Here is a 15,598-nt window from a genome sequence, read left to right on the forward strand (position 1 = left end):
CTGTTAGAACATTAGCATACATTGAAGATGCTAATGCATAAAGAAAACCAGACAAGGGAAATGACTGAGGAAGGTGAGGTAAGTAGAGCATGCTGTAGAAGGAGGTACCCATGAAACAAATTTGGTTTCGCATTTTTGATTTGTTTGGGACATTTAACGAAGCTAAACTTAGCACCTATATTCCTAACACATTGTCCTTCCCACTGGTGCTACAGCAAGGGTTAAGGAATTGTCACTGCTGCTGAGTTGTCTCACCCTTAGTGTCAAGTGGGCTGTGGCAGGTTCCAGCCACACTCCTATCCTCCTGTGTCCTTCTGTGTCCTCACATTTTAAATGTTTATTGTCTCTCACCTGGGTTACTGCAATGGCCTCCTAAGCCTATCTGTTTTGTATTCTTAACAGCTTAAATTATTTTAATGCAAACTTGACCATCTTTCTCCTTTGCTCACAATTTTCCAGTGGCTTCCCATTACTCATAATAAAATCTAACATACTTAAATTGAATTAAAAGGCTGGATGGGATCTGCTCTCTGTTACTTCTTCCCTCTCACTTCCCACTGCTCTTTCCTTCACTTACTGTATGCAGTCTTAGGGCCCCTGGATGTTCTTGAGGCACACTCCAATCTCAGGTTTTGAACTTGCAGATCCCTTTGCCCAGAATGATGCCCTTCCCCACTATCACATCACTCATTCATTAGTTAACTATTTAATCAAAAGTAACCTTCTCAAGAGTCTTTCTTGACTACCAAATCTAAAAAGTTTGCCTTCTCCCATCATTTCAGATCCTGTTTGCCTCCTTTACCTCTTTTGCCTCTGCCCCGAGACATCATCTAACCTTCTATAAATTTTACTTAGTTATCTTATGTTCTGCCTTCTCCACTAGAGCATAGCTCTATGGGGGTAGAGGGTTTGTCTGCTTTATTTTTTTTCACTTGGCACATAGTAGGAACTCAACAAATTCTGATTAAATAAAATTATCAACAAATTCTCCTCCTAAAAGACAATGACAAAGGGAGAAAAAGCTTTTGTTATAGAAGCATCTTTTATAGGAAAAAATCCCATGACATTAAAATTCCAAGTACTTCAACTGTCAAAAATCCCTTTGATCCCCAAATATCTGTCTCCTTCTCCTAAGCCCATTGGCTCCATGAGGGCAAGCAGTTTGGTCTCTTTTGTTCACTGCTATGTTCTCCATGCTTTGAACAGAAGCTTGATCATAGTGTGCTCTTATGCAATCAATAGTAACTGAATATTAAATGACAAAATTCATATACATTGATTTTTCATGTTAGAAATCATATGAGCATACATTCTGTACTGGATTTTCCCTGCTTGGAATTTTCAGTGTGCACATTTCCAAGGATCCATACCCTCCATACAATTACCACATGAAAAGATTCTCCAGAAGTCCTCCATGCTGCTGTTTCATTTCCCAACAGGGTTACTCTAAATTTTTAATGTTAATGAATATTTCTATTCTAAATATCATTGGGTGCACTGATTTTTCTTCCCTCAGGGTCATTACTGTGGGATATTTGCTAAAAAAATTCACTACTTCTAAAGAGCCTCTGAGCACTTTTATGGCTCTTATTATTTAGTGCTAGAGCATCACACAGAAACTTCAGTTTCACTTGGGATGTAACTCCTGATATGCTGAGCTGTGAGGGTTGTTATGAAAGCAAATGAACTTTTACATAATCTTATTCCCTCAGCTTCGGCTTCTGAAAAAATTTCATAACACAGTATAGCACAAGTCTCCTTCAAAGTATTTTCCCCAGGATTTTGTACAGTTGGAAAATGTTTCCGTTCCTAAACAGAATCTGACTAAAAGTTTTTCCACTGAAATGAGTCTCCAAATGACCCAGGGAGTTAGCAAACTGTGGTCTTGGGCTGCCTGGTTTTGTAAATAAAGTTTTATTTGAAGCTAGCCACACTAATTTGTTTGCTTATTGTCTATATGGATGCTTTCCTGCTATAATTGCAGAGTTGAGTGGTTGAGATAACCACTGTGTGGTCCACAAAACCTAAAATATTTATAATCTTGCCCAGTGCAGGAAAAGCCTGCCAATCAATGTTCCACTGTATAACACAGGGTAACTAGACACCACAGAAGTCTTCCATATTTTCCTACCACAAGTAGGATCTTTTTTATTGAGTATACATAGCACTTGGAAAGATTTTGGATTATAAGAGATGATTAGAATTCAGTAAACTCAAGTATTAAAATAAAATTAGGTACATTAATGGTGTAAGAGTGAGGGATTAGAAAATTCAGAAGTCATGTAAACATCAATAGCAATGGTAGATACATTACAAAAATGTCTTGTAATTTTATGTGTGTTATCAGACTTGAAGATGATTGTTTTATATACCTGATGGAATAGCAGGTCGAATATAACACTGGGAATCTAATGTTCCCATAACTTTCTAATTTGACTTGCTGGCAATTGGAGGTATGAAGAGCTGAAGAGTTACTGTCAAATTGATCACCTGTGTCTGCTGACTAATTTTAATTATGCCTGATAACAGAAGGCCCACACTAATGGTCATTCATTCACATGGGGTCACTGTGTAAGCACACTTGAGGAGCCTCATTCATACGTAGAAAGAGGGTAAGAGTTGATACTACCTACTGTGAATCTTGATGGGTAATAACAAGAAGAGTGTCAAAAGCTCATTAGGCAAGGGAAACAACATGCACAACATATCATTATTTCTATAGTTTGTGAAGAAAACTCAGAGAGTTGAGGATCTAAGAGTATGACATGTGAAGTGGGGAATAGTGAGCAATGAGCACCAAGAAGCATCCTGAGAAACTTAAACTTCATTCTATAGGACATGGGCAGCTAGGGAAGGTTTTAGGCAATATAAAAATAGGATGATGGTAAACCCATTTGGTAGTGTGTGGAAGCTGGATTTCAACATAAAACAAGATGTTGGCAGTAGAGTGAGTGAGAATATTTCAACATTTGGACAGAGGTGTAGGAGTAAGGCTGATGTTCCATGGAAAGATGATAGGATGTCCCACATATATGGAAGGATCTAAAGTCTGGAAGAAACCTAAAGTAAGTATAGCATAAGAATTTATAGTTAGGAGATTTAAAATATTATCAAGGCAGTTTCTTGTCATTAAAAAGGGGACACTGATTTAATATATGCTAGTAGGGTATGTCAGTATTAATTTCAGCAGAAATTTCAGAGCCACTTAAATGGACCCCTCTCCCATAAAAGAAAAAAAAAATCTGTGCATCTTTCTCCCTCAACCCTTAAAAAGTTCCCCACCCAGCATAGATCAGCTGCTTAGTACAGGCTGCTCAGATGCTCTAACAAAGGTTTAAAATGGTATAAACTTGAGATTTGTAGAAGTCACAGAATTAGACATGAGGAAATGGACATGAGGTTCAAACATACTTTACACGTGACACATAAAAAAACTGATTTCCTAAGAAAAGATCCCTTTTCTCTGAAACACAAAATATCCTATCACAACATTTAAGGATTTTCAAAAAATCATCACCCACTCTATCATGGACATGGTGTTTTTACCTGAGGAATGCCAAACTTCATATATACTGAATTTCTAAATAATGCACAGACTCATAAGCTTCTCTTAGGATAGAAGTTGGCACTCTGACACTGGCTGTAAAGGAGAGGATTCTGATGGATGCTCAGAATTCTTCATCAGAGCCTCTTGCAGAGAGCTAGTCTAGGAAAGACTTGCCACTGGGTGGCAGGTGTACGGAGGGATGGAGGAAATCCCAGAGACTCTGTTCTTTTAAGCTCCTGTTTGGTTTTAATGAGTAATAGTGGACCCAGAACAAACCATAAAATGCTCAGGTGTACTTTGTACTGTGGCTTGAAATGCAGCTGCTCAACAGATGGGAACCACCACAATCTGATGTTTGCCATGAATAATACATTCAGTGAGAAATGAGTTCTCCAATCTCATTCAGGCTATTTAGCTGTCTAGAAGAAAAAAATTTTATTTGATTATATAAACCTGTAAAAAACCTGAGCATGGGACATGATGATAAATGGAAGTGAATCATGCCTCACATCTATAGATAGACAGATGTCAAATATCAGTTGTAGTAAGAGTTTTTCTTCTTGTTTTTATAATGATTAGCAACATAATTAAATGGCAATTCTATTTCTTCCATTGAAATTAAAAACCACTGTTCCACTCTTGCTTCTTAAAAATTTAGACCTACTATGGGCAAAACATAAATATCACATGTGGTAGATAACCCAACACAAATTTCAAAGGCTGCTAAATGATGTAAATAAACTTCAGGAGAAAATATGACTACCCAGAGCCACCAAAGGCATATTTCGCCTTTTGCTACACGTGGCTGACCTTCCTGAGTTTGTTTCTTGTGCTTCTTGGAGACTTGCTGAAAAATGTTCATGGTTTAAGATGAGCTACATAGTGACAGCAGCATTCTGCTGTGTGTGTTGCCATGCTTAGAGCAGAAACCCAAAACTTTCTCCTAGAGCGTCAACAACAACAACAACAACAACAACAACAAAAAAAAAAACTAAGCCAAAATAAAACACTTACTTATTCTTTTGTACATTTAGTTTTTCTATCCCCAGCCTTGGATTTTGTTCATGATGTTAAATTTTTAGCAATGAGATGATTCAACAATTTCATGTTAGCTACCAAAAGGTGAGTTTAAAATTTTCTGTTTTTATAAATAACTAATAACTATACAAGTAAAGTTAACAAGGTGAGTATTTGCTGGGATTAAATTTGTGATTTTTGTGTGTTGTAATTCTGTATACTTTCCAAACTATTTAGTAAGTATGTCACACTTTCTTTGTATTTTTTCATAATTTAACAACCAAAAAAACCAGTACAAACTTTTGCCTTTTTAAATGTTTTTAAGGTGGAATCAGGACAACAGAAAAGAATAAATAAAGCCTTGTCATTAAGCCATTTGCCAAGACAAGCCCTCATTCCACATTACAGATGTCTGCAAGCAGAGGCAGAATTCACTCTTTATCCTTCATTACTGTCCACTCAAATCTTGGAAATAAAATTGCAAACTTTGGCAGCCCCTCTTCTATAAGTGGCGGTGGCACGGATCTTCTTGCCCTTGGCTTCATCCAGGCTCCACTGATCAGGAAGAATGTTTTCCATCTGGGCAGAGACCTTCCTCAGCCAGCCAAGTGGGTTATTCACATTTCCATTGCAAATGAAGGGATTGGATTCCAAAGGCTGAAAACTGAGAAGTTGGGGTGGGGAGGGCTATCTTGACCAAAGTAAAACTGCAAATCCTAAATTATCAGGGAGCTTCACATTTTGTTGAACTTTCCTGACTTCAAAGCCCAGGAGAGGGGCATCTGTGTCAAAGGGGCTGCCTCTTTGAAAAGGAAGTTTCCTAGCAACTCTGCTGGAGTATCATTAATTATGATGGTGGTTGGGATGGCAGAACCTTCTATTTATTTACTCTGCCCTTCTATGCATTTCTAGCCTTAGACCTTAACTCCTTCAGTGCTGATGACTGTCAAGAAAAAGAATCTGGGGATTTCTTGCAGTCTATTTGTGATCTAATCAACAAGGTAATTAAACCATACTTGTCTCATTCCCAACAATAAACACTCTCTGGCTGCTTAGGGTCATTTTAAAACTTTTGTATTTTCTAGGACATTCATTTTTTCAAGATTGCCCCTGTAGAAAATGGCGTTTGGGCTAACTGATGGACAGAAGTCTTGTCTTCACTCAGGTACTCAACTCCTAGGACTCAGAAAGAGCAAAAGGATTAAAGATTAAGGAAGAAGGCCCCAGTATTAAAAGAAACTTGAAGTGATCTGCCCTAGCCTCTAGTGAGCAGACACAGAACAAATACCCAAAATATTTTTTATGTAAACTTCTACTTGGACAGGAGTTACAGCAAATTGAAACAGTGTCACTAGTTGTTAGTAAGGCATGGACAGGGGAGTAAAAATGAAGAGACAAAGATAGCATGACTTTTTTGTTTAATGCTAGTGCTTCTGAAGAAAGCAGAAATGTACTCCAGATCTGATATCTGGTCATTTTTCAGAGGACCCTTTCATAAGGGTAAATATCAAAATTTGATACTTTAGTACCTAACATGCTTTTCAACCTTAAATGAGAGGATGTACTTATCTCTTCCCTTTCCCTTAATATTTGGCTCCTAAAGTTTAAAGGAAAAAAAATTTTAAATGCACAACCTGTTGTTCCAATTGGTACATGCAATGAACTGCTGCCACATCAGACCTCATTTTTCTGTTACCATAAGCAGCTGACATCCTTGTCCTCAGAGCAGCTTATGAAGCTAGTGGACAGGAAAGAGGGTGAGGAAAGGCTCTGCCCTATCCTCTTCTCTCCTGGCCCCAGAAAGGCAGAAGCAGGCTCTGATTCATGGCCCTGATGCATTCACGAATCAGTACCAATTTTTATATTTTGATAGTAATCCAAAGTAGAAACTTGAACTTTGGATAAATGCAAATTTGTTTCTTGTTGTAGGTGATTGTTTTGGAGGGAACTGATTGAGAAACATTCAGGGGTAAGAAAGTCCTATTTGAAAACTACAGGAGCATCATGTGCCCCTGAATGTATAGACAACATGAATTCCAGGTGTATATCTACTCGAGTTAGATATGTGGTTCTCAAACTTGAACTAGCATCAGAGTCACTCAAAGGGCTATTGAAACTCAGATTGCTGAGCTGCATCCTTAGTTTCAGTAGGTCTCAGGCAGGTACTGACAACATGCATCTCTAACAGGTCTGCCGGGTTCTGGTGCTACTAGTTCAGGAGCCACACTTTGTATTCCACTCTTTTCCATCTCAGGTCACTGAGAAACTAGGTGATATATATATATATATATATATATATATATATATATATATCATATTTTATATATATATATATATATATATATACATATTATATATATATATATATATATATATATATATATATAATATGTATTTATTTATATATGTATATTTAAGAGACAGGAAGCTTTCTACTGACAGACTGCAGTTTTAGATATGTGGTCATTCTAAATAGAACTAAAATGAACACTAGTAATCAATGTAGAAACTTGTTCTTACATTAGAATAGCAGCACTATGTAGGTAATCACCCTGCCCCTTTATGTTGAAACAGTATTTCATTCAGGGTGACACATGTGAAGTCATACCAATGCTTAGTTCTTTGAGGCTAGTCATTTCCATACTCATCTGTATTCAACTGAATTTTACTAAGGAATTACTATATAACAGACAATATAATAGATTCTAGGGATCAGTAATGTTTAAGAAAAAAAAAAAAACAAACTAGGCTCCTGCAGTGGTAAGATTCACTTTCTAAAAGAGGATGAGAAAAGAAAACAAAAGAACAAATAAACAATTTTATAGAGGAATAAATTTGATGAGAATAATAAAACAGGCTTATGTGATATAGCACTAAAGAAGGTGACATTTTAGAGGAAGTCTGAAATAGTAAACTGGAATGTCAATAATGGAAAGGAGCCAGCCACAAAGAGTCAGAGAGAGAGTTTCCAGGCAGGCAATGATGGAACTGTTGTGTCTTGTATGCAGGACTAAGCTTGGCATGTTTGAAGGAAAGAAAGAAGTAAAAAGTGGTTCAAATGAAGTTATAAAGGCCCTCTGGGCCTTAGAGCCTACACAAGGAGTTTGCATCTTACTCCAAGTGCAGCAGAAAACCTCTGAAGTTTAAGAAGGTAGGTGTGATTTACATCCCAGAGAGAGATTCTGACCTATGGGGGAGAATGGACTGCAGGGGCAGGGAATGGTAGAGATAATGGCAACTTGGACTGGACGGTGAAAGGTAGTTGGATTTTGGAAGTATCCTCACTGTGTAGAGGATAGAAGTGGGAGAACGGAGCAAGTAGACTGGTACCTAACTGGTACTTAGGTCTTGCTTCTCTTTCCTCCATGGTTTACTCTTACATTTTATCTTTTTCCAATGTGAGCCTTTTAGATTTTTTTTAAAGCCAGTTGAAAAGTAAACAGAAATGCCCCACACAGAGCTAGTTATTGCTGAAGCAGAGGCCAGCATGCTGTAAGACAACACCCTTTGCATATGGAGAGCTAGGGCTATTGTGCAGGTGGAAGATGACTGTCTGGCTTCACAGTCTGATGCCCCTTGTTCCCTTGGGAGGGGAAACGATCTGCGATCTGCCTCTTTTGTTTAATGAAGTCTTTCACTTATTCTACTGATATGCCTTCCAGCCTCATGGACCTCTGGGACTGTTACTTAACACAACAGTGGCCAGTGATTCTCAGGGTCATCAGTGTGAGCATGAGCTGGAGACAGGAGCTTTCTTGTCACATGGCCTCTTCCACTCACTGGCTCTTGCCTTGCTGTCCATGACCCTGGCCCCTGATTCTTCCTATTTCTGACAATATATTAATCAACCCATTGTTTCTATTCTGTGTCCTCCATCTATTGCCTACGTTACATCTAGAGAATACAGAACATGTCTAATCATACCATCTGCTTTGCTTAGCATCCTTAAACATAAGTCTTTCTGCTGCTCTTGGGACAAACCCCCTAAATTCTATCACAGCACATAAAGCCCTGAGTGGTCCCTCTCCTGCCTTCCTATTTAGCCATCTTTTAAGAGATATTCCCTTGTGTCCTGCACCATAGCCACCCTGGGCACATTTCACTCACTGATACTCTGTGGTCTGGGATCATAAGGAATAGAGGGAGACTTCCCCATGTCAGGAATACACTCCCACCAGCTCCCCTGAACCTTGTTAGCTCCCTCCCTATTCAGATCTCAGTAGAAACAAAATTTCTAGGAAGAAACTATCCTAGACACCTTTGTTTAGGCAGGGTCCTTCAGAATATGTATCTCAGTTTGTCTTGGGCCTTCAAACCTGCAGTTCTCAAAGTGTGATCCCCAGACTACAGCCCCTGCTTAGACCTGCAAATACTCACCAATGCCAGACCAAGTGACTTAGACACTCTGGGGATGGGGCCCAGCATTCCTTATTTTAACAAGTCCTCCAGATGATTCTGCTAGACGCTCAAAATTGAAATCTGCAACTTCAGACTGTAAACACTGTAAGACTTGGCTCCTTGTCTGTTTTTCTCAAAACTGAATACTAATCCAGTTTCTGGCTTATGATATGCTCTCAAAAATCATTTGATTAGGGAATAAAATATAGAAAAATGAATCCTGACCTACTAATAGGGTCAAAAATATTTAATTAGTGTAGAGACACATCCAGAAATTCAGGTGAATTCCATACATGTAATATACTCTGAAGTCTTTGAATTTTGACTTCATCAGACTTTCTATGGAAACATTTCATCTATCTTGCAAAGAGCTATTGTTTTTCCATTGACTGAAGTGATAACATAGGCAATGTGTAGTAGGTAATTTTTACTGTGAATAATAGATTATACAATAGGTTTTTGTCATATTGCTATCCTTAATGATTATTGACAATATGTTTATTGGAAAATATTGGACATAAAGAAAGCTTAATACTATCCTTTTCCCACATACCTGTGGGTGATGTTATTGACCTTCTATGACATAGTAACATGTGCTAGCCAGCTTTTTATAATTTATTTTCACTGGATAACCAGATATGAGTAATATAAATTAAAAAAAAAGTTTCTCATGTAGAAAAAATAACTAAATTTAAAAGGAAACAGTTCCAAGCACATGTTTCAGACCCTTTGTTTCTGGCTTATTTTGAATCTTGACTCCTTTTTATAAAAGTATGTCAGAGAGGTCTCCACTAGTTTCGTTAAAGACAGAGATCCAAGGTTTTGCAAGACAGTGATGCCCTCTTCATAACCCTGTCTTCAGAACTGGCTGACACTGACTCCTGCACAGTTTGCTTTTATTCTTTTGATCAGGAGAAGACCCTGGAGATGGAACCTGCCAAATGCTTCCCTCTGGCTCTAAGGGCAAGGTAGGAGGTGGCCTCCTGAACACTGGTTCTTTGTGTTTAATTTGTACTTTGAGGTGCAGGTGGCTGGTTCTTTTGTTTCAGCAAAGAGTTCTGGCCAACGTGCTTGGAAAAATAAACTGTTTGGAATAAAGCACTTTCTGCTAAAATTTATTACATCATGCTAATTAAATGCATTCACTAAAGACAGGAATGCATGTGTGACTTTCAAGCTTCTGACAGAAGAGTCAAACCTCCAAGGGTTTATATCATGTTCCTAAGCAGCAGAAAAAGTCAAGTTCTGAGAGTGAAATCAGATCTGTGCATTTGAAACTGGATTGGAACTTCTGGGTTTTGTTTTGTTTTGTTTTTGTGTTTGTTTTTTAAACACGGAGCTAGCATTTATGCACCTGTGCCCTGATTTCAGCCTACTACCTGAAATTAAATGCTATGAAAGCAGATACACACAACCAATTTTTTTTTTTTTTTTTTTTTTTTAGGTCAGAGTATTTGCCATTTGAAGCAGCAGAGCAGTGTTGACTCCAGGCAATGAAACAGCAAGTGGAATTGTCGTCACTTAAGCATGAAGCTAACCAATGCCAACACCCTTCAGCCAGGAACTTTCTACCCTTAGAGAATGCTCATCCAGGAATAAGACACAAATATTATGCTGCCTACAATACCATTAATATCAGGACCTCTTAACTTAATAATCATATATAATGCTCATGAAACTTGCTGAAAGAAATTTTCAATTACATAGATTTGATTAGACTATTAATTTCTGTTGTTTTCCTGTATTTTTGTGCAGAAAAATGAAAATACCTTAATAAATTGATCATTTCTACCTTGTTTACTACAAAACAGTACACATAGAGAGTTGCAAAACTACTTAAAATAAATGAGTGTGTGTGTGTGTGTTGGAGCAGGGTAATGTTTGCAAGATTTGTGGTAGGTTGGGTATGAGAATTGGCTAGTGGCATTGTTATAATTTCTGGTTAAAGTTTTGCAGAGATTTCTTCTGGTTCCAGGAATGTTGTTGATGTCAGGAGGTCAGAAGTTCTGAGAACTTTAATCCTTTTTTCCTCTGAGAAGTTCTCAGACTTCAGAATGTATCAGCATCACCTGACCTTGATTTGGGAATGGAGCCCATGATCTGTATCATTAGCAAGCATCTGATGTGGAAGTGGTGCCATGGACCACACTGCAGAAACACTGTCCTCAAGTCTGGTGTTTGTGGAATTATGCTACGATATTTTTACTTCACATTTGGAGCTCTAATTAACACATGGATCTGAGAGCCTGAAAGAGGCTCTGGATTACAGAATACAAACTACAAGTCCTTCATTATGCCAGAATATGACACTAAATAAAGGTCACTGATCTCAGATTGTTCTTTGGAAATATCCTCCAAATAATGTCCACTGGGACATATTTTACTGCAGAGAATGAAATGGGAATGCACATAGGTTCTCAAAATGTGTTAGTCTTCTTTCTCTTATATTGATAATTATCAGAAAATTCTTATAAAATTGTTTCTAGAGATTAAAAATTAGACTTTTATATAAGGTTTTAAGGCTAATTTGTAAGAAAGATGTTATGGTTTGCATGACGTGGTGACTACCAGTATACGGATATGTGTCTACTCCAGTGGAAGCAAGCGATAAGTTCACACTGTATTACACAGGTAAACAAAAGAAGGAAATGTGGTGTTCTGGGATGACAAGTTACCATTGGCTGGTCATGGCTACAAATGAAATTTTATATAAATCCATTGAGAATAGAACCAGTAGCTCTATACAGGAGAAAGATGAAGTTGTTCTAGAAAAGATGAAGATGAAGGAACTCCAGGAATCTAGAGAATAAAGATAAACATACACATAAAAATGGCCTGGATTAAGAGAATCAGGACCTCCAGGTGCAGACAAGAGTCAGGAAGGGCACAGAGGCTTCTCTGCCACATTTGCTTTGGAAATTTGTCAGGGAAGTGAGGTCTTTGCTCATGGAAAGGCCAGTGAGTGCAGCCAGAGAACAGGACTGCCATTGGGGCTGCCTGGCGCCAGTTTAGAGTAGGTTCCAATCTGAATAAGGAAAGGTCTATGGAACTGAGAGAAGCCTTTGCTTCCTTGGGATAGAAGGTAGAGAGCTACTGTATCACAGCTGAAGTAGACTGAGGGAAAAGGATGGTAACTTCAGACCAAGAGGGACGGCCTTGGTGTAGCAGTGTCCTGGCAGGACAGGGTGGGAATCATACTTTTGTGAGCTGAATTGAGTCAAGCAGAGCTGCATAACAGGAAAATAACTACACAGGTTGTTCATCTGCCTCTAAGGCTACATACTGTCTCTTCTCCAAACTTCCCTCTCCGTCAGTGGAGTAAATTTGTTTTAATTGCACAGAAAACCTGTAGGCAAAAGGAACACAGGTGCAGATGGTATCTTTAGAGGCACTTCTCTTCCTTCTGTAATTCTCTTTGGGAAGAGGCAATGAGGGAAGGGGACTATCTCTCAGTCTTTTCCAGCACCTTTCTGTCCCCCTCCTTCTGTTTTATGTGACTGTGACCTTCACTGGCCTCTGCCTTTCAACTGCCCATCTCCTCAACTTCCCTTTTTGCGAATCTCCATCAATACTTGGGTTTCCTTGATGACTCAAAGTGGTGTCTTCTCTATTTTACCCTCTACACTTGCTTTTCCTCTCTGTCCAGTCTCCACATTCATTCTGTCCACTTTTCACCGGAGGCTCTTCTGCCTCGCCTTCTGTTTTTTCTTTTCCAATTTCATTTCAGCTTTTTCTAACATTGGTCCTTGAATCTTCATATTTACACTCATCCCCTTGGTGATTGTATTCAATCTCAAATGTAGCATGTCCAGGAATTCTTGGTCTTTTACCCCAGAATTGCTCTTTCTTGTGTCTTCATAATATCAGAAAGTGTTACCCCATTCGTTTAGACCAAAATCATTACAATCATACTGGACTATTCTTTTTCCCTCATATCTCACATCTAGTCTTTCAGGAAATCCTATTGTTCCTTCCTTTAAAATATAGTCTGTCCCTCTGTCTGAGCAGGGCATTGGTTCTAGGAGCCCCAACAGATAACACAATATTCAGATACCCAAGACTCTGACATAAACTGATGTAGGATTTGCCTATCACCTCCAAAAACCTCTGTAGACTTGAGATCATCTCTAAATTATTGAGAATACTCAATACAGTATAAATGTGCTATATAAATAGTTGGTATGTTATATTTCTCAGGAAATAATGACAAGAAAAATGTCTGTACATCGTCAATACAGACACATTTTTCCCCCTAATATTTCTAAGTTGAGGTTGGTAGAATTCACAGATGTGGAACTCATAGTTATTAAGTGCTGACTAAAATCTGACCATATATATAATTTTTTCAACTTCCACTGCTGCCACCTTGGTCCAAGCTACCATCATCTCTACCCTGGACTATCAGCTCCATGGTAATTCTCTGCTTCCACCTTTGCACCCTCTCCAATGTGTTCCTAACACAGCAGCCACACTGGTATTGTCACTCATGTGTTCATATTCTTCCTCAGCTTCTTATTTTATAAGAAAGGTCAATAGCCTATGAAATAATAGTCTATGAAACGCCAATGTTCTGGCCCCATTTTGTCTCTGTCTACTTCTATCCCAAACCTTCTTCACTTTCCCCTAAGGTCTTTCTCTTTCAGTTTACCTATACTGGCCTCCTCAACACTCACTGATATGCACCTGCCTCTGGGCTATGGACTTGCTCTCCCCTTTGCCTGGAATTCTTCCAGCCACATACCTGCAGTTTTTGTTCCTATCCTCTCTCCCCTCTCAGGCCTGAACACAGAGTCTTTCCCATGGGCTACCTCCAATATTCTTTACTCCCTTTACTATTTCATTTTTATTTCTCACAACTTTCAGCATTTATCCTTCATATGGACTATATCCCCCTGCTCCTGGGCACAAAATATAACTCCCTAAAAGTAGGGTTTTGTTGGGTTCGTTGCTGAATATTCAGATTCAGAAAAGTATCTCTCCGCAGTGAGCAGTCGGTAAGTATTTGAGGAATGAATAAAGGGATCATCTCTTTCACTTTGTGTCTTCTTCCTACCTTCATATTTCACCCTTGTCCTCTAGCTCTTTAAATATTTGACCATATTAGTTCCTCGTTCCCTCTGCTTCCTAGTCCCCAATCCTGCATCAGTAGCACCCACTTCCCTGTTCCATTGGCCTTATTTCCTTTCCCATCCCTTGTTTGACTTGGTCATGGTTATTTCTTTATTTCTTTTCTTTTTCTTTTTTTGACTGTTTTTTTTCTTTTCTAAGTCTTTACCTGTGCTTGGCCAGGTTTAGTACTCATCTTTGCTCTTAAAGTTTTAAAACCCTTCCTCTATTATTTCCAGAGCAACATAAGATGCTATAACCATGCATAAGAAAACAGTTGTGCATGTTACCTGTATATTAAATAACCAGCACACCAGTGGGAACCAGGAAAAAAGAAGTGTGTCCTGAGGAGCAAGGAAGGGAGAGGACAGGAGAGAACACAATGTTATTGGCCACAGAGCCAATTCTTTGGGTGTATCTTTTATGAGGAGCCTTGGAACCTTCACTTAATCCTGCTCTCAAGATCACTGCAACTATTAAAGCAGAAATATAACTTTTATGGAACCCAAACCACCATTAATGAACTATGAGTGACTGTTCCACAAGAGAGTATGGTTTTAGTGGTCTTAGGAATATACTTTTTCAACTTCTTATCCAGAATCTCAAGTGATGATTCTAACTGTTGATCTTGTTAATCATTTATCAAGCTTATACAACTCTGAATGGTATATTCCATATTACTTCTATCCCAAACCTTCTCCCCTTGTAGTCTTCATAATAACAAAAATGTTAACCCCATTCACTGAGCAGGTAACTGGTGAGCAGGATGACATATAATATAGGTATATAGTTACCTGGTTATGAATGTCCTCTCATTGATGAAGATCCAGGAAGGGTACTGGTGGGCCATCATAGTCATCTTCACCCCCTTTTGAGATGGTATGAGGATACCCTAACCATAAGAATAATGTTAATGATTTGTTCTTGTGATGCATTCATAAATTAGTTTCTTACTTAAATTGAATGTTTGATTGTGTCTCTAGCATATAAGACTATTTAGCGGAGCTTTCAGGTGATATTTCATGCATGAGCAAAAAGGAGAAAAACGAGTTGTGTAAATTGAAAAACTACAGATGCAGTTGCTCAAGGAAGGGAAGGATTGGGCAATTTGGTTTTTGATGTATTTTTCGAAAGAGTCCTCTTGTGTATGAATCTCTAGGAGCATTTTCCTTCAATTACAGCAACTTAGCCCCAACTAGCTGGACCCTGCCCTAGTCAGCCCAACACAATTTCAAGTTTCCAGGCAACTAAAATCAAGTTCTGACTCGAAGGGTTGATTAAGGATGATATAATATCCTCATGTCTCCTTCAGGCTCTGGAAACCGTGGTCAGATGTGAATAATCTCCTTCTTTATGAGTTCATGTAAATGGCATTAGGGTGTGGTCAGAAATTTTAAGCAAAATATTTTCTAGTTCTAGTTTTTGCAGAAATTTAACTTTGAATTATCCTTGCTCCAAGCTTACAGAATCATAGGAAACATAGCTAGAATAAAAAGGTGGGATGGAGAGGAAAGTCCAGAAAAAGAATGT

General features: G+C 38.4%; 1 protein-coding gene and 1 long non-coding RNA gene across 7 annotated transcripts in view; one reads left to right on the forward strand and one right to left on the reverse strand.

The window, feature by feature from the left end:
* Positions 1-15,598, reverse strand: part of Rassf6 (Ras association domain family member 6) — a 41,141-nt gene that overhangs the window by 17,356 nt on the left and 8,187 nt on the right. For 4 of the 6 annotated variants that reach the window (XM_046428682.2, XM_046428681.2, XM_046428683.2 and 1 more), the window contains exon 2: positions 14,863-14,960. The exons of the other annotated variants lie outside the window; for them this stretch is intronic. In XM_046428682.2, the coding sequence (XP_046284638.1) occupies positions 14,863-14,927 (65 nt within the window). In that variant the 5' untranslated portion in view covers positions 14,928-14,960. The remainder of the gene's footprint in view (positions 1-14,862; positions 14,961-15,598) is intronic. 6 annotated transcript variants of the gene reach the window in all.
* LOC124082219 (uncharacterized) lies at positions 1,127-11,374 on the forward strand. Its single transcript, XR_006848306.2, has 4 exons — positions 1,127-5,565; positions 5,650-5,729; positions 7,573-7,715; positions 10,407-11,374. It is a non-coding gene; the product is annotated as an uncharacterized LOC124082219 (long non-coding RNA).

Source organism: Marmota monax, unplaced genomic scaffold, assembly GCF_021218885.2.
Source record: "Marmota monax isolate L192 unplaced genomic scaffold, Marmota_monax_Labrador192_F-V1.1 WCK01_AAM20220418_F8-fsc00132, whole genome shotgun sequence".
NCBI lineage: Eukaryota > Metazoa > Chordata > Mammalia > Rodentia > Sciuridae > Marmota > Marmota monax.